Genomic DNA, 20,710 nt, shown 5'->3' with positions numbered 1-20,710 from the left:
TTTTCAAGTTTAAATATTGTTATTTTAAATGTGCGATAAATTATTAGTAGTATACATATTAAATCAATATTTAAATATTCACTCACACACTCACTTCAGCCTATAGCAGTCCACTGCTGGACATAGACCTCCCCAAGATCGCGCCCTGCCGCGAACTCATGAGGGTTACCCTCATTTAAATATTATGAAACATAAATCCTAATGAATAAAATTGTCTCTGGATTAGACTTTTATTGTTATAAAATTTCTAATTATACGATAAATTATATTTCTAGTTTATAACAACATTTAACATTTTCTATCAAATTTAATGCTTTCTAGAAAATTTTACTTTTTGTGAATAAATTTAATCATGACCAACCTTAGCGGAGTTTAAAAAAAACTTTTTTTATATTACTGTATAGTATTATAATTAACAATTTGATATTAAATATAATACTTTGAACAGATTGTCTGTATAATGTAAGAATTGTATTTTTATTAAATTGTCTTTTCTTTTGATGTCTAATAAAATAACAACATTTTTATTATTATTTTAGTATTACGGATTACAGACTAAAAAGACCTTATTATCTACCCGTTTACATAAAAATTAATTACTTTTTTTGGTTCGTGTTACTTTTATGCTTAGGCCAAGCTTTATTTTTATATAAGGTGCTTTCAAGTTCTTTCAAGAAATTTAAAAACATCGTTTTGTTACGGAGATAGCATGATCACAAACATACATTTATTTTCGAGATAACATCATGGTTACACACCATTGGGGCAAAAAGTATAAAATTTTAGAAAGGGCACTAAAAGGTCGTGTTATGATGAAAACAAGCACCCACAAAAATCTTACATAAGAAAAACGCTCTTAGGCTTGTCATAGGATAATATTAGTATCAATAAATTTAACAAACCCTCAAGAGCTCGGGGACTACAATATTTTATGAAACATTCCAAAAAATAAATCTCAGTGGAGATTTACGACGAATAAAACAAATACAATGTCATATAAAAGTTGCGGACAAGTTGGCAACTTGAAAAAAATTTGAGATAAGAATGACGTCAATAAGCCAAAGCCGTAGGCAGGATTACACATCCAATTTTCGCTGTAAAAATCTTGCTTTTTTGTATATTTCATATTACCATTTCGGGATTTGCAGATTCGGAGGCTTCGTGACATCATTAAAATGAAATGATGTTTTAATTCTAAGTCTCAGGTTTTGTTTGTATCTTTTAGCCGGAGGGTAGTTCAATGTAATTTCGTTTCTATTAGACACTTTTAATACTATTATAATAGCTTTTGTGATTTCTTAAGGATCTTATTTTGGTGAAGATTTTAAATATTTTTTTAATAGCTGTTTAACGTGTATTTTTTTAATACACGTTAACATTTTGAATAGCTACACATTAAAAATCTTATTAATAGGCAAATATATCGAAAATATCTTAATTTGGTGACAAAATTATCGTCAAAAGTCTTGTGAATACCTAAGTCAATCATAATTGTATCGAACGTAGCATCTTATTATTAACTCAAAATGACTACGAATAACCAAATTAAAATTTAACTCAAACTGTTTACAGCAACTGTTTTTTTTGTTGCCCATACAACTCGGACTCGTCAACGACATAGTTATAATTACGACTCGTCCATCCGCTCTAGATTAGGTAGAACATAGGATACGTTACAATGTATAAGATTCATAGAAATAAGCAAGAGACGCAAACTCAGCGTCTGGTCGGCCCACCCTGACATCCGCTGGGCACAAGACTGTAGTAGTTAAGCAGAGACATTAAAGCCTCCAAATCGGTTACATGTCTTTCATTTTATTTTATTTAAATTAAGTTAGTTAGTAGTAATTAGTATAAATTGTTTCAAAACGCTCCGAAACCAAAAGTGGCGCAGCCGGTGAGGATTCTCTTATAGACTCCGTAGTTTTCGTGTTTTTCGACGTCGAAATTCGTCTACAAAAATTACGCGAATATTCTACGTGAGCAGAGATCCTTCGAACCAAATAAATATTCTTTTGTGTCTCGAGAAGCAGAGAAGACAGAATATGGGAGTAGCGGTCATTTGGTGAGTCAATCTTTTCGCCAATCCTTGTTCCCGTAATCCTCCTATATTTTTCACATAAGTTATTAAGTTATTGTTATTTTTGAGATCAAACCTTGCTCATTATAACGTTGTGAAATTGATATCTCCGTATGAAATTATTCGGTCTTATCTTTCTTAGAATAGGAACATAGAGTAGTAAGGAACATAGATACTTCATTAAATTAAATATTAAAGTTCGAATTGTATTAAATAAATTAAATATTATTAAATTTTTATAACATTAATGTTATCATATTTCATTTTATAAAATTAAATTTTGAATTGAATTAAATAAAAATTAATTAATAAATTGTTATAACATTAGTGTTATAGTACCTTTTTAAGAAAATAGAATTAAAATTGAATTGAATAAACTAAATTAATAAATTTTTATAATATTAAAGTGTTATGATACATAATTTAATAAAATTAAATTTTGAATTGAATTAAATTAATTAAATAATATTAAATTGTTATATAATTAAACATATAATAAGTTTAAATTTATATTAAAAGTTTAAATTTTAATAAATACTTAAATGATTTTACAATACATTATTTTATAAATTTACAAATTATATTTTACAATTTTTGTTTAATTTCTAAATTTGATTTTTATTATCATTTTATTTTATTGTGTGTTTTTATTGTGTGTGATTTTTTTTTCTCTCGTTTGAAAGTGTTTTATATTTAAGACAGTTGCATCCTCTGATCATTTCATTACTCTATAATCATGACAACCACAACCGTATCACTAATACCAAAAGAAATTTTAAATTTAATTCCGCTATATAGTGGTGATAAAAGACAGTTAAATCTTTACTTACAAAAATGTCAATACGTGATTGAGCATTATAATGGCAACGAGGAACAAAATCTTTACGTTTTTAATGCTTTAACGAGTAGACTAAGAGATGATGCAGCTGCGCTTTTATCCGAACGAGAGGACATTGTAACATGGTCCACTTTAAAAACTCTGTTAATCCAACATTTTGGAGACCCTCGCAGTGAAAAGTGCATTAATATGGAGTTAGAATCCTTAAAAATTAATCCAGGTGAAACTTTTCTCGAATTTTGTAATAGAATACAAGGTGTTCGTTCGTTATTAATGTCGAAGGTCAATTCAATCCATGATCCAGATTTAAAACTTGCGAAGTCAGTTATTTATAATAATACAGCCTTAAATGTGTTTTTATATAACCTCCCGGAAAATATGGTGCGTATAGTTAGGCTTAAATCACCCACAACTTTAGAAGCAGCCTTAAGTATTGTTCTTGAGGAAGTAAACTTCTTAGAGCAATATAAAATGCGTAATCGTATACATGGTAATAGCCAAATTATGGGTTCAAGGCCATCAATGACACAACAATTTGGTCACAAGCCCAGCTTACCTTTTTATCCTAAATTCAATTTCAATAATTCTCAAAAGACACCTCAAATTCAGGGTCAAGGTCAACTACCAAGGCCATCGTTCGGTTATAGACCTCAGTTAGGTTTCCAATCGCAGCCATTTGGGTACAGACCGTCGCAACAATTTGGGTACAGACCTTCGCAACAATTTGGATACAGGCCTCCGCAACAATTTGGATACAGGCCTCCGCAACAACTTGGATACAAACCTCCGCAACAATTTGGATACAAACCTCCACACCAATTCGGGTATATGCTCCCACAGCAATTCGGATATAAGCCCCTACAACAACTAGGGTACAAACCCCCTCAGCAATTGGGTTACAAGCCGCCACAACTTCAACAACAAACCAATGATGTATCCATGAGAACAGCTCAGCCAAAAATGCAACCAGAATTTAATTTAAATAAATTAACCATGACTAACTGTGAAGAGAATTTTCCATGTGATGAACATTATTATTACGACAATGAATGTTCAAATGATATCGATATCAATTACTGTTATGATGCTGATGCAAAAATCAACGCCTTAAATTCAGATGAAGAAAATCAGTCACAAGTAGTTAGTGTTGATCAAAGCCTAGATTGCGGTGATTCATCAGCAATGACTATATCAGATTTAAGTCAAACAGCAACAGCTAGTTCTATAGAAATTCCTAATGAAAATGTAAATAAAAATGGCTATCCTGTGCGATCAGAGTCTAGTAGATTGGAAAAGATTCATTCAGACTTGAATTCAGGGCTATCTGGAATACCAATTTTGAATGAGGCCATAGACACCAAACCTAACCAGATTTTAGTTTTTCCATGGCTCAAAAACGATATGCAAGTAACAGGTCTATCGCGTGATAAACAGAAGGTCTTAAAAGTTTTCTTACCAACAGGCAAACCTGAGTTAGTAAAAGAATTATTAAAACAATACATAAAGCCGAAAACAAAGTATTTTATTTATTTTAAAGAAGAGAAACATCGGAAAATATTCAGTAATATAATTATTCAACTTTTTGAAAATGGTTTAGTTAATTTCTATGAATGCACAGAACGGGTAGAATATGTTGAAGATGAAGGAGAACAGAGAGCCATCATAAGTAAACATCATGAAGGAAAGACATGCCACCGGAGCATTAAGGAGACTTTAGTTCGGATTCGTAGAAATTACTATTGGAATAGAATGCAGGAGACAGTTACAGCAGTTATAAATAGTTGTGAAGCATGCCGGAAAATGAAATATGATAGAAAACCCATTAAACCTGTTCTGCAACTGACAAAAACCCAGGATGCCCCGTTTCAGGAAATGGTTAAGGAACATGCAAAACGGATCAGAGTATTGTTAACGGGTAAGATGGTAGCAAAAAGGAAAAGGGTTAGGAAAAAGACAAGTGGTGAAGCTAACATTGAGTTTCCTGAAGGAGAAATTGTTTTTGCAAAGGACGTTAATAAGCGTAAAAGCAAAGATAAACCAAGATATGTGAAGGCAAGAGTTATAGGACGTGCCGAGGGAAATATCTTACCCCTAAAGCTTGGAGACAGAAACACCAAAACTCCTATTAACGTTAAACGTCCTCCGCAGGTTCTGCTGCACCATGGTAAAGGAAGGGAAAGCAAACATTCAAACCGACCACTGGACTATAGTTAAGCTTGTAAGATTAGAACAAACTAGTAATGATTTAAATCACATTTTCATAAATTACCAACAAATGTGTGGGATAATTGATTTGAATGCATCATACTCTTAAGAACTAACAAGCACTAAGATTCATAGACTTTTTACGCGATATAACAATAGAAAAATACAGACAACTAGTACCATAGAAACGTTCTAAGAGAGGTTTTATAAATCCTTTTGGTTCCGTAATAAAAATAATAATAATTACTAATCTGGATCATAATGATGCGGTTAAATACGATGAACTTATCTCAAATCTAAATACCTAACAACCAAATTATTATTTCAAAGAAACTGACAACAGTCTCTAAAATGTTTGATCGTTTTATTAATATAACTGAAAGATGTATCTGTGAAGCAGAATAATTGAATTTTTGTAACTTATCTTACGGAACTATGTATTGTATTTACAAGCAACTTTCGTACTATATTTGTTAGACTAAGTGAAATGGAAATAGCATTAGTATTAAGTCTCTATATTACATCAACCAATTACAGATAACTCCGATTATAATTACTTTAAGATTATTCATTACCAATTTTTCATGAACCACAAAACAAATCTGTAACCATTATTCCCAAATATCCTTACCTTTTGGCGAAAGGAATAAAGTACTTACCGCTTGTAAAACCGTGCTGTTCATTGTCGACCAGCGACCAATTCCTATGCACCAACGAGCTCTAATAGAATCAAATGTCGCTAAGAAGATACCAATTAAAATGCATATGACTCTATCTAGGGCATGTGTACTCAACATGAAAGGAATAAGTTTAGATGAAGTGAAATATATGGCCTTTTCGTTGAAACATAGTGCAGTGATTAAAAGTGTTTTGAATGATAAGAAAGACAATAACTTCAGTGAAATTTTAGGATATGTTACATTAGTTCTAGTAATTTTAAGTCTTTTGTTTTTTTTTTTTATTTTATATAATATGGCTAAAATCGCCAAAATGTTTATCATTTAAGCAAAATCATCGGAATGAATCTCAAATCGATCCTTCCGATAATTTTCCTCTTAGGGATGGAGGAGTTATAATTACGACTCGTCCATCCGCTCTAGATTAGGTAGAACATAGGATACGTTACAATGTATAAGATTCATAGAAATAAGCAAGAGACGCAAACTCAGCGTCTGGTCGGCCCACCCTGACATCCGCTGGGCACAAGACTGTAGTAGTTAAGCAGAGACATTAAAGCCTCCAAATCGGTTACATGTCTTTCATTTTATTTTATTTAAATTAAGTTAGTTAGTAGTAATTAGTATAAATTGTTTCAAAACGCTCCGAAACCAAAAGTACATACATTAGTACATGTACATAATGTAGAAACACGACTGATAACACTCAACGAAACATTTATTTCTCACTACACATCTATAGTTATTCATTCAAAATACACACTTTTAACTACATTTAATACATTATACACTAATCACTTATACGCCACTTATCGAGCAGCAGCGCTACAATTAAGCAATAATTGCTTCTTCACTTACAAATTAACATATTTATAGGACAACAATCGCGCCGATACATCACAAAGATGGCAACTGATCAATCAGAAAATTAGTATTAACTATTCAGAAGATGGTGTCTCCATATTTATGCTTTCCGGTACTTCAACAAATAATTTATTATTATTTATTTATTATTTAAGTATTATTATTTAACTACCCTACAAAACAGATAACAAAGATAGTGACTGACTAATCGTAAATTAATAGGTATTAACCATTCGGTAGATGGCGTCACCATCTTTGTACATTTCCGGTACTAAGCGAATAAACAATAAGAGTAATATCGACACAAAATCCAATATTTTAATAATTGTCAGAATTCTAAATTTAAATTACTAACAACAATTTATACATATTTTGTGTGGTCTGAATATTCTTGTTGGTGTCCCAAAGTGTCTCGGACAGCACATAATGCGGTCCCAGTCGTTATCATAAACACTTGATAGCGATGGTTATTCATTGTATAAAAATTATACATAAGCCCGCAATCGACCAGCGGTGGATGCGGATGGTGCATTGAGTTTCGATTATTGTGTTATGTGGAAAAGGTGGCCATAGTCCAGCGATGTGATATTAATGGCTAAATGCGGTTTTTTCACTTCAGAAAACATAAAATACCTACCTACCTATCTATAATAGTGAAATAGCAGTTAAAAACAAAGAGAATATAAGTTAAAAATTCTTGCTATTGAAATTTGAAGATTATAAAAAACGAATTAGGGTTAATTTATCATATTTTAAAACTTACGAAACTAATAGATTTGCAAATTACGGCCTCCAGTAATAACTTGAAAGTAATAAAGTTTAACTTATTATTTAAATTTGTAATTAATCATTACGATGAATTATATTTTTTAATTATATACCTACATCATTACTGCCTATACAGTCCACTGCTGGACATAGGCCTCCACAAGTTTACGCCAAAAATAACGTCAACTCATGTGTTTTGCCCATAGTCACCACGCTGGGCAGGCGGGTCGGTGTCCGCAGGGCTGGCTTTGTCGCACCGAAGACGCTGCTGCCCGTCTACGGCCTGTGTATTTCAAAGCCAGCAGTTGGATGGTTATCCCGCCACCGGTTGGCTTTTTAAGTTCCAAGGTGGTAGCGGAATCGTGTTATCCCTCAGTCGCTTCTTAGGACACCCACTGGAAGAGAGGGGGTGGCCATATTCTTTAGTACCGTAGCCACACAGTATACCTACAATATTAACTAAATAAATGCTATTATTATTTTCGACAACCATTCTGGTGTAAGGGTGTCGCTTTAGGCTAACAGCACTATTATTATTATTATTATTTGATTCAAGTCTATATGTTTTTATCGACCCTCCTGTCGTGATTCAATAAGGACTTGGCCCTATTATGTCCTGACATTTATGAACCCTATAACTACAAAGAGACAAGGAGAGGAGAACGGCCTTGCACAGCGGTGGGAAGTTAACAAGCTCCTCCCGGATACTTACTTATTTTTACTGATTGATGAGATTACATGACAAGTGCAAAGCTCTTATATATTCGGATGCACCTTCTGTGCTAAGGTGTAGTTATTTGAACGTAAACAATGCAGTTATTCTAACTACGTGCCTGGTTCATTGCCACTTCAACTTAGCGAGGCGTTAAGCTATGGACGGATCTCTTCATTATCCTCTTAGCCACCTCTTTATTACACCATTGCGTGATTTAATTACAATCTACAATACTGACAATAAGAATACCTCACAATAAATAGAGGACAGAAAAATGAAAATATAATTCATAATTTACAGTACTAAATACAAGTATAAAATATTATTAACAGTACTAAATTCGAGTATAAAATATTAAAAGAATCACAATCCATCGCTACAACTGAAACCATGATATAGGTAGTTCACTGTTTTTTTTTTATATTTGACGAGAAATAGTTCAAGATTGAGTTACAAAAAAAAACATTATATAAAAGCAATAGGTCATTGATTGATGACTATTCAACAGGCCTAACAAGCAAGTTGCATGCAATTAGGATTACGCTACTATTATTATCTGCTGATTTTAAAAAATAAACCCCAAAAAATCGCTAAAATTTCTAATAATTTTATTCCAGACATTAGACGTTTGTAATTTTAAAGGAATTATTAACAATGCGACGCCGGTTTCCATTCAGTTTCATTTCCGATGCGGCTGCGGCGTCTGCACGCTGCCTTTATAAATCAGTATGACTACTGCAACAAATCGCATCCCGATTTTGTACCTACAGCTATGTAATTCATACATAAACTTGAGAAACACAGATCGCATTTAATTTTAGCTAAACTTTAAGATAAAAAAGGCAATTCTGTGTAACCAATTTAGGTTTAGTAGTATTTACCATAAAAGATTTTTAAATGTGTCCTAAATAGATTCAATATTATTTAACTGTACTATGTACAAACTAATCCATTATATTAAAAGAAATGTATACGTAGGTATCAGACAGGTTGTAGGTACAACATGGAGTAGGGTGGCCAGAGAGAGATTAGAATGGAATAGGTTGGAGGAGGCCTTTGTCGATTGGCAAACGGACTTACAGAAAATTAAAAAACGTCATGTGTGTGAATAATTTTAACATAATTGTAAATTTAATGTCCGAATAAAGGCTTTTTTATTTTTAATTTTTATTTTATTTTATACGTAGGTATGTATCTTTTACTACTCAGCATCCGTGTTTTATTTCTGTTTGACCTAAAGGTTGACTGGGAGAGAATTCCAAAGAATTACGGAGGACTACATTTTGTATCAAATTTATCAAAAATATCTATATTGTGTATTTATCTTTACTATTGATCGCCCAGGGGTCGAAATTCGACCATAATAAAAAATGTAAATTAAATTAAACCAAAAAATTATGAAAATAAAGTACCTTTTCCTAAATTTTTCAACTTGACTACAGACTTTGACAATCAACAAAAGAGTACAATATGCGTGTGTATGTCAAATACATGGTAGTGTGTGTAATGTATTTTTTATTAATTGAATGTACTTTTTATGCATAATTAAAAAAAATATAAGCATTCTGCATTCCTTCACTATATAAACTATAAGGGTGCGAAATTTCATACTCCTCCGTCCGCGTAATTTTCGTAAAAAGGGGTACAAGGTTTTTGCTACACGTATTAATATATAACAACTCGCTGACCCCGCAAACGTTGGTTTGCCATATATGTTATTAGCCCCCTTAATCCCCTGAAAAATAAAAGGGGGGCCTTATAACAGCTGTATGAAAAATAGATGTTGTTCGATTCTCAGACCTACCCGATAAAACACACAAAATTTCATAAAAATCGGTCCAACCGTTTCGGAGGAGTATTGTAACTACTATATTATCCCCCCCCCCATTATAACTTACGAGTATGAAAAATAGATGTTAGCCAATTCTCAGAGTCACCCGATACGCACACAAAATTTCAAAAAATCAGTTAACATTGTGACACGAGAATTTTATATATAAGATAATATATTTATATAAATCTATATTTATAATATCTAAACTGTCTCTCTACTACGAGCGTTTTACAATACCTTCAGTTTTATGGAAGCAGCTTTGTACGCTCTGTCTGCGGTGTTCTGAGCTTGACATGTGTATGTTTGATCGTGATGCTGTCGCCTTGGTCTCAGTCGAAGAGTCGATCTGTCGGGAAAATAGTTTGTATCAAATTCGTTTTAGTATTTTTTATTTCAATAAATTGCAGACAAACAAGCGTACGGTTCACCTGATAGTAACCGATTACCGTAGCTTATAGACGTCTGCAACACAAGAAGCATCGCAAGCGCGTAGCCTACCCCATCCCCAGTGCCGCCCAGGAGCTTTGGCCACTTTACTCACCAACAGAAACACAATATTGCTTGAAAAAAGTATTATTTAGCTGTTATCTTCTGTAAGGTCGAGGCACTATACCCCAGTCGGACTGCTCCATATTATGAGTAGGAAATGTCCTGCTGTGCCCTAATACCCGACAGTTGAAATATGAGTTAATTTTAATAATAAGTTAATTTACACATAAGTGAAAACCTCAGGAGGAAGGACACTCACAATTTGCAAAATACATGGGGTTAGATGTGACCCAGGCATCCCAGTGGCGTGCATGAGACCTGGTCTTACGGCGAAAGGTATGATTGTAAAAAATTGATGATGGCACCATATCGAAGAGTTTTCCAAGACACTCCCCATTATACAGGCAGCAAAAGGAATATTGACGTATTGGCATATTTTTATAAATTTGTATATTTTTAAAAATTCAATTTCAATTTAATTTTTAGCATAAATTCCTTGCTTGGAAAAGCTTTGTAAGGATTCCGTATGAGGTTTGAATAATGTTATGAATCACAAAAAATAGCAATCAATAAACTGGTAATTATTTCATCGTAATATTTTTTTATTTAAGAAAAAATTTTCGTAATATTTTTTTTATTTAAGAAAAAATTTTCGTAATATTTTTTTATTTAAGAAAAAATTTCATCGTAATATTTTTTTATTCAATATCTTTTTTTTTTTTGGCCTCTATGTATTTCTAATAGCGTATATTTATCAAAATTACGTGATAAAATACTAAAATTTAAAGATCACATTCAACTTAACGTTTATTCTAATTAAACATATATAAGTTCTAAGAATTTTGTAGCGGTTCTAATATTCCTTGTACTATTAAATTCAATAAACAAAAGTAATATATCAATACTAGTTGATCCCGCCAATTTTGTTTTACCATATATATTATTAGCCCCCTTATAACTTAGGGGTATGAAAAATAGATGTTGGCCGATTTTCAGATCTATCCGATATTCACAAAAAATTTCATAACAATCGGTCCAGTCGTTTCGGAGGAGTATGGTAACTAATATTGTGACACGAGAATTTTATATATCAGATATGAAAAGAATCATCTGGATTATAATTTAAATTTATTCTTTCTTAACTAGTGATATATTAGTATTATAAATTTCGATATAAATAACTTACCGAGCAATATATCTTCGTCCGTCTGTCATCAGCTCAGCTGTGTAGGTCACCCCTTGATTGAGAACACCGCCATCGTTATCTACCCATGTGATCTAAAAAGCGCTTTAAGCTTAATGCATCGCTTAGTTTTCAACAATTACATTTTGTACTATATTCATATAAGTGTTTCTGATTATATTTAATTCATTAAATATATTAAAATCACATGTAAAATATTTGTAAAATTAATACAGAACTTACATAACAATAATAAAAAATAAGTACATATTATTTAGTGTATCTAAATATATATATATAGTTTAGAAGTAAGAAAAATTTAAAGCGTTTTGGACATGGAAACTGTGTGTGAGTTCTAAAAGGTAAATTTCAGCTGAAAGTATCCTTAAATATTATGCAAATTATTTAAAAATTATCTGAAATTAGTTAATAGTAATGCACGTTAATGATTGTTGAAATAACGAGTGTGGGTTGCTGAACTTCATTGTATAATTTATATCAAATTATACAACGCCCACACAATAAAATGTTATTTTTATAACGTTAGCCCGTATAATCTATTTTCTTTTTAATGTCGCTAACAAAGTACATAACTTTATTTATTTTTTATTGTGTATTAAAAATATATATTTCGAAGTTTTCTTTTTAAACATCAACAACAAGTTGTGTTACCGATCGTTAAAAGTTATACATAAAATGAATGTTAAGCTAATTTTAGTCACTTACTTCGGCAGCTGGTTTTCCTCCGACAGACACACATTCCAGTATAATTTCTCCTTCTTCCACAGCTTCTACTACAGGACCTTTTAAGATTTTAGGGGGCTCAGGAGGTACTAGCACAGTAAGACGAGCAGATCTCGACCTGATGGCTGGTTCTCCTGTAACAAAACATTTTTGTTAAGAAAATAATTTTAGTTCTTTAGTGCAAATGTCAGTATACACGAACACGTACAACGAATTTCACATCAAATTATCAATTTTAGAAACAAATTTAATCAATCGCTTTACATATCGAGTGTATTTTTTCGGTAAATAATAATAATAATTTAGGGCTGCCTCAAGTCTAGAGACGACGACGTGGCTGTTGCGCTGGCGGTTGCGGGTTCGATCCCCGCACATGACAAATATTTCTTTTAGCCATACAGATATTTGCCCAGACCACTGGCTGTTTGTGCAGTCCTTGTGGGTGTCCCCACCATGCCTCGGAGAGTACATTAAGCCGTCGATCCCGGTTGTTATCATGTATACCTGATAACAACCGTTACTCATAGTAGGGAATATATCCACCAAGCGATGGAGAGAGCTATGCTTGGTATTTCTTTACGCAACAGGATTCGAAACGATGAAATTCGTAAGCGAACGAAGGTCACCGACATTGCTCTTAAAATCTGTAAACTAAAATGGCAATGGGCAGGCAATATTTTTAGAAGAACCGCCAACCGATGGGGAAGGAAGATTCTCGAATGGCGATCACATTAGGGGAGGCTTATGTCCAGCAGTGGATGGATTATGAAAAACCTTATTGTAAAAGATTGTCAATTTTTTAGTTGATAGCCTTTTATAGTAAGGTTTCTTTAGGCTGTAGAACATAACATCCCAATTTCAAAATTCTGTTTCCTTACACAATTTTTTAAGTAAGATTAAACATCACGGCATCGCTCACTTAAGGAAACAATAGGCAAAACGACCACTCAATATAATCAAACAAATATCAACAGTCAAAGCGTGCAAATAAGCTTGAAATATAATTAGACACAATTATACCAAAGAATATTAGCTTGATAAAATCAATACAAACATATATAAACTGATCAACATTACAATACCATAATCATCGAAACAAGTTTATCATACAAGCATGAATAAAAAATTAGTTCATGAATAATCAACTCAATGGCAATTCAATTAAGCAAATAAACTATTAACGCAAACAATCGAACCAGAGCGGGACGAGATTTGCAAACTAATGAAAAAGCCGAAATCATTAATATTTAACTGTGTACTAGTTGATACATGCGGGTTTGCCTGCGTAAGATATTCATTTTTAATAAACACATTTTACGTTTCTAACGCCGCGTTGGTGCAACGGTTACAGCCATAGATTGTACCTGTTGTGCTGGCGGTTGCGAGTTCGATTCCCGCATATGACAAACATTTGTATTGGCCATTCAGGTGTTTGAAGTGGTCTGGGTGTTTGTGCAGTCCTTGTGGGTCTCCCCACCGTGCATCAGAGAACGCGTTAAGCCGTCGGTCCCGGTTGTTATCATGTACACCTGATAGCGATCGTTACTCATGGTAGGGAATATATCCGCCAACCCGTATTGGAGCAGCGTGGTGGATTAAGCTCTGATCCTTCTCCTACATGGGGAAAAAGGCCTATGCCCAGTAGTGGGATATTACAGGCTGAAGCGTGTAACGTTTCTAAAGTATAACTATCTTAAGACTTTGAAGATGTTTACCTATGATCTTTTTTTTAAAGACAGGAATATTAATTTAACTTTGTGTTGGGATAGTCGTTTTCATAAGAAAGACTATTAACTTAATGTAAATTAAATACTCATTATTTCTGAATAGGAAACAGAAATCCAAAATTAATATTTCTGATTTGAGAAATAGCGCGTTTTCCATAAAAAGTATTTCTCAAACATTTCCTATTTAGTACTTATTACCTCACTCTTATAAAATTATTTTTTGTTACAAAATATAGATTATGTCCTTATCAAAATTAAAATAAATCCTTATACGAATGTCAAACAAACTATATCAGATATAATAGTATGAAAATTTAATAATCAATATACAGACAGAATGATTTTAAAATTTATATCAGAATAGATATACGTGTAATAATATTTATCGAATTTAGCTCGTGGTCAGCTAATATACACAAAACAATAACTGTAATCCCATCCATATTTCGTAATCCAACGTTACCACAAAACTAAGTCACCGTATAATTTCATTATAATGCTAAATTCGAACTAAAAGCTAGCTATAAAGCTAAAGTCGTACTGTCAAAGTTATACGATAGCTTTATAGAAGATATAAGTTTTTTTATTTATTTTTTATTTCACGATTACTATGAATACCTTTGACTGTACGGTGATACCAGTGGCCATGGCATCAGTAATGAATATTATATAATTCATTATTTTGTAACGACAAAAAAACCTCACAATGTTAATACTTTCACTTTCCATTCATGATGTATTAATTTTTGACGAACATTTAATATATAAATATTTATACATTTATTTATTTATTGAGGGATAACCATGAAAAGGTACATTAATAATATTTTCTTACACATAAGCTATAGGATATCTATAGGACGTCAATGTTCTTCAAATTACAGGTTATCATAACAAACATTATCACGTCAAGTAACACAAAGAATATGAAATAATTTAATTGCAAAGTACAACAAAAGTTAATTAATAAGTTCATCACTAAGCATCACATCAAATACTATGTGTTAATCCAGTAACAATTCAAATACATGATAAAATACAATGTCAAAAGAGCAAAAATTTAAAATGGTCCATTAAAAAAAATTAAAAAAATGAAAAACAACACATTGATGTCAAATACAATTAACAAATTATTACGTTATCCAAAATGTCAATATAATAAAATTAAAATTATAATTATATAAATTAATTAAAAAAAAAAGATAAATTTTACTTTTAGTCAATTGAAAGGTTACAAATTACATAGTTAGGTCTACAATTCAACACGATTACAATGAAAAGCTAGTAATTAAGAGATATACAATAAATTCTATCAAAACCTATATATTTCACAAGAATATTCTACATTCAAATTTATTCGTACATTCTATCATATCTTAAGCATAGTAAAAGCATAGTTCACATAAACATTACAGTCAAACCTGCACCTAAAGCGGAATATTAACTGCTATCTTAAATACATTAGGAAAAGGACCAAATGTTTCCAACAACTGGTGAAATTGAGGTGCAAAGTTGGAAATTCGATCCAAACTATTAGTTTAATGGCGTATTTTATAATCTGACTATAACCCGGATAAAGAACGTTGATGTTAACCTTCAAAGTTACAGTTAAATAAAACAAGTTTTCGAAATGTTATTGATGTCACTATAAATATGAATATTTGTCTGCCAAAATTTCAACGGAAATCATAAATTATTATACCCCGTTTTTCAATTTATTATAACGCGCTTACTACATAATACAGAGAGAGTGTGTAATAAAAAAGGACGTGAATTTTTGAAGCAACTTTTCAACAATTTGTATTTTTTTTTTTTTGTAATGACTAACAATTATGACACAATTTTTTTTCAGTAACTAATATCGCTTTAAATTGAAAACCAGGTTTGTACTTTTATTGTATGCGAATTTTCAAAAATGCAGCGTCTCAAACAAAAAGTTTTCGGAGTATAAAGAAAACACCACTTTTACGAAGCGGTCAATGTAAACAAGTTCAATCGTAGAGTCACAAGTTTCAAAACATGGTACAAGTTATAAGAAAACATGCTTCTTACGTTTATGATATCCTGGTACTTAAAAATTAATGTAAATTATTTTTGCAGGTATAATTGTTAAAAGATATTTATGACATCCTGGTTATTATATATTAAAACAAATCGATGTAAACGTTTCAGTAGATATATTTTTTAATTTTTCTATAAATTTTCAACGAAATTTTTGATTCTTTCTAGGTACTAATTTTATAATTATTTTCTAACAATTTTATTCCTTTCAAATCACTTCAAATCTATACTAATATTATAAAGAGGTAAAGTTTCTAACTTTGTTTGTTGGGGGTAATCTTCACAAATACTGATCCGATCATGAAAATTCTTTCACTAACAGAAAGCTACACTATTTAGGAGTGATATTGGCTATATTTTATGATTATTGGACAAAAAAATAAGTGAAAAATAATAGTATATGTAAATCAAGTCGGAGAAATGCGAGCGAGATTAAAACTTTACTATATATTTGCATCACAAAATAATAAGCTAGTAAGTAGAATAGATTCTTATTAACGAGTTTACATGTACTTTCAAATATTATCGTAGGTTGATCCGTGGAAAACTGGATTTAATTATTACTAAAACTATTAAAAAACGGGATATTTACTTGGTTTTTTATTTTCATTTGCGGAGCTCGATATTTCAACATTAACTGCGAATTTCTTGTTTACGAGACTGAAATTTGCGGGTAGATTTTGACGGCTTTAACAATGTCCATACCGGCCCACTTCCTTTCTCACACGTTTGCTGCGTAAACACTGGTCACCACTACCATTTATTATACCATTGTTATTACAATTTTTTTTTCTCCTTTTAGTAATAGAATTAACCATGTTAATCTAAAATCTTATAAACGTTTGATAAGTTTTGAAAATTTCTTTTTGATTTATACGCTGGTAAATTAAACAATAAAAATAATTCAATTTTTTTAATGAGTGACCTTAGGTGTCATTTTTTTTATGTCACTAGGTCGGCAAACAAGCGTACGGCTCACCTGATGGTAAGCGATTACCATAGCTTATAGACGCCTGCAACACCAGAAGCATCGCAAGCGCGTTGCCGACCCAATCCCCAATCCCCCAGGAGCTCTGGTCACCTTACTCACCAACAGGAACACAATACTGCTTGAAAACAGTATTATTTTGCTGTGATCTTCTGTAAGCAATATAATTTAGCAATAAGATTAAGTTAACTAAAAGTATTTTTAATACATCATATCTATAGACTAATAATAAGACTTTCTACACATATATTGTAATTAGTTTTTGATGAAACTTGAATTTCTTCGTGAATTGAATACGAATTAAGCACTTAAAATATCACTGGTGCTAGTTTTTTTAACCCACAATAGCCTGGACTCGTTGCACGTGTTCTACCCGCAGGGAAATCAAAGTGCTTTAAGATCGTACGACATCGTTTGAAAGACAGAATAGAAGACTCACTAAAATGGTTTTTACTTCAACAATGTATTAATAATTTAATATAAAACATACATAGAAAATAATATTCTTACGAAATTTTTATTTAGGTGAATTATTCAAGGCCCCTTAGCATATTGCTTATATATATGAATTTTTCAATCCGAATAATATATTAAAAAATATATACATATATTAAAATATATATATATATATATATAGTCCCTACAATGTGTAACTATCGCTATCAGGTACATACTGATACATACATGACTGGGGACATGACTGACTGGGACCAACGGCTTAACGTGCTCTCCGAGGCACGGTGGGAGACACACAAGGACTGCAAAAACACCCACACCACAGAAAATACCTGCATGGCCAATACAAATGTTTTTCATGTGCGGTGATCGAACCCGCAACCGCCAGCGCAACAGACACAAACCAGTGCTATGACACGTCAACGCGTGATATTGATTATTTATTAGTCATTTGTTGTTATTACTTGGTGCAAAAGTGATTTGTGTACGTGGTGTTAGCGTATGTTTGTTACATTCGCATACGATTTAGTTGCTTTTTTTTTCGATATTAAATGTTTATGAATTGATCTAAGCCAACCATTGGTAAGCCATATAAATCTAATATATAAAATTCTCGTGTCATGGTGTTAAACATTGAACCGAAACGGCTCGACCGATTTTAATAAAATTTTGTGGGCATATCGGGTAGGTCTGAGAATCGGCCAACATCTATTTTTCATACCCCTAAGTTATAGGGGGGGGGGGGGATTAAGCGGGTTAATAACATATATGGCAAAGAAACGTTTGCGGGGTCAGCTAGTAAATAAATAAATAAATACATTCCTCAACCAGACAGTAATATAAACAATTAATTTAGGTTCCTCTTAATTCACTAATAGATACATTATTATATTTCATACTTAATTTTCTGACCTGACTGACGTTGTTCTGTCTTGCGGACTGTCAAACGCGTGAAGTGAAATAATTATTTTCTGATAAATTTCCGAACGAAATATAGCCGAGTTTATTCAGCGGTTCTTGTGTTTTGTTCTTGGCAACACATTTGAGAATGCATTTATATTTAAATTAATAACCATTACTATAATATAGTTAACAATAATTGAGAATATAAATATTAAATCATAAGTGCTTTGATCATTTAATTGATAGATTTTCATTGAGGGGCTCTGCAGGAAATACTATGCTCAAAGTGTGGAGCAGTCCGTCTGGGGAAGTCCCTCAACCGTATTAGTCGTATAAAAAAGTTATTTGTTAGCCACCGAACACAGCACAAGCAAGCAGCGCTTTAAGTATTATTAAAGCAGCAATCAATGATTTAATAATCACCTTATTAAAGCACTAATTGCTGGAATTGTTAATAACCTTTTTAAAGATAAATATTCATATCTTCACCGTACAATACCAGAGTAGAAGTTACAGTTATTCTCATACATGATATATGTAAATTTTTTACAACTTGGGACCCACAAACTAACTCTGAATTTAAACAGTAGAGTGGTAAATTAACCAGAAAGTTGTACCATTTTACGACAGACGCGACCGTTGTTTGTTTAGTTATCCGTTCTCTTGTTAAAAGCAAATTCTAATTTTATTGGTGTTACCCTCGCAATAAAGCTATCTGCTATTCCAGTTTTGGATATATTTGCATTGGTTTTTATATTTTAACTAGCTGTGCCCGCAACTTCGTCCGCGTGGACTTTGGCGAACATTTTTTGGGATATATCTTTTGATTTATTTTGGATTATAAACACCGTAATTTCGGGATTTACATGTTCAACGTGATTCTTTTAATTGTCATAACTTTTTTTAATTATGATCCGATTGACATGAAACAACCACTAAATGTTAAGTGAAGCTTACCACAATTTATTAGTAAAATCACATCTCAATCGGATAAGTCGTTTCTGAGATTAGCGTGCACAAACGCACAAACACAAAGTCAAAAATTCTAACAATCATTGTTTTAGGTGCTATTTACGTTGATAAAAATCCCAATAATATATTTTTTTTTTCATATATCTTCCATGTACAGACAGCGATCCGTTACATTTTTATTATATGTATTGATGGATGAATATTCAAAACTTTTATTTATAATATTGAATTGTATATCTTTGTATTAGGACAAAACTGCTATTTTTTTATCTTTGTTATGGCTCCGTTTTTATAAATACTAGTTTCATTTGAAAGCGTAAGCCATTTATTTAATGTTTTTTAGAAACAATTTTAGTTCTCAGTTTAAGGAAACAATAGTCCGACATATTTGTAACACAACACAGTTCCACTACTACCTTGAAACTTAAAAAGCCGACCGATGGCGGCTTAACCATCTAACTGCTGGCTTTGAAATACACAGGCCGAAGACGGACAGCAGCGTCTTCGGTGCGACAAAGCCAGCCCTGCGGTCAGCAACCCACCTGCCCAGCGTGGTGACTATGGGCAAAACACATGAGTTCACGCCGTTTTTGGCGTAAACTTGTGGAGGCCTATGGCCAATAGTGGACTGCGTAAGGCTACTGTGATGATGATGATGATTTGTGATATGTATCACGATTCATCCTGTAACATCTCACTGCTGAACATTTCTCAATGTAGGATATATATAACTGATTAAATAATAGATAACTATAAATATTACAAAGAGGTGAGAATGGGACTCGAACTAACTACCCTGCAACGAAAAGCCAGCGGAAGATGAATCATTATATTGTATCAGATTCAAATTTATATTTTGTTATTCCCAAGTCCCTTTCCAACTACATTCTACTTTTCTGCTCGTTACACTGCTTTATTATACTGATTGTAAACTGCAACATTACATACAAAACTCACGTCATGTGTATTTACATACATGAATTTGAAAGAAGTCAACATTTCGGGGCTGTAAGATGACAAATGAAATTCTCGGAAAATCGCAAGAATGAAATCTTCAAGTAGATGCGTCTAAATCTTGCTACAAGCACTTGACTAATTTAAAAAAAAAATACAAACTAAATATAAATTGTCATTATTGTATTATATTATTGTTATACAAAATTGAATTTATAAAGCTAAAAGTAAAAAAAAAAACTTCGATTAATA

General features: G+C 32.1%; 1 protein-coding gene across 1 annotated transcript in view; it reads right to left on the bottom strand.

Moving 5' to 3' along the window:
- Window positions 1–20,710, bottom strand: part of LOC123667434 (irregular chiasm C-roughest protein-like) — a 68,621-nt gene that overhangs the window by 33,167 nt on the left and 14,744 nt on the right. The window contains exons 5-7 of the mRNA XM_045601334.1: window positions 12,380–12,531; window positions 11,657–11,748; window positions 10,219–10,327 (exon numbers count right to left, since the gene is read on the bottom strand). Coding sequence (XP_045457290.1) covers window positions 10,219–10,327; window positions 11,657–11,748; window positions 12,380–12,531 — 353 coding nt within the window. The remainder of the gene's footprint in view (window positions 1–10,218; window positions 10,328–11,656; window positions 11,749–12,379; window positions 12,532–20,710) is intronic.

Source organism: Melitaea cinxia, chromosome 28 (assembly GCF_905220565.1).
Source record: "Melitaea cinxia chromosome 28, ilMelCinx1.1, whole genome shotgun sequence".
In the NCBI taxonomy this organism is placed as follows: domain Eukaryota; kingdom Metazoa; phylum Arthropoda; class Insecta; order Lepidoptera; family Nymphalidae; genus Melitaea; species Melitaea cinxia.
The sequence above is the reverse complement of the archived record's forward strand: the minus strand, read 5'-3'. Positions and strand labels throughout refer to the sequence as shown.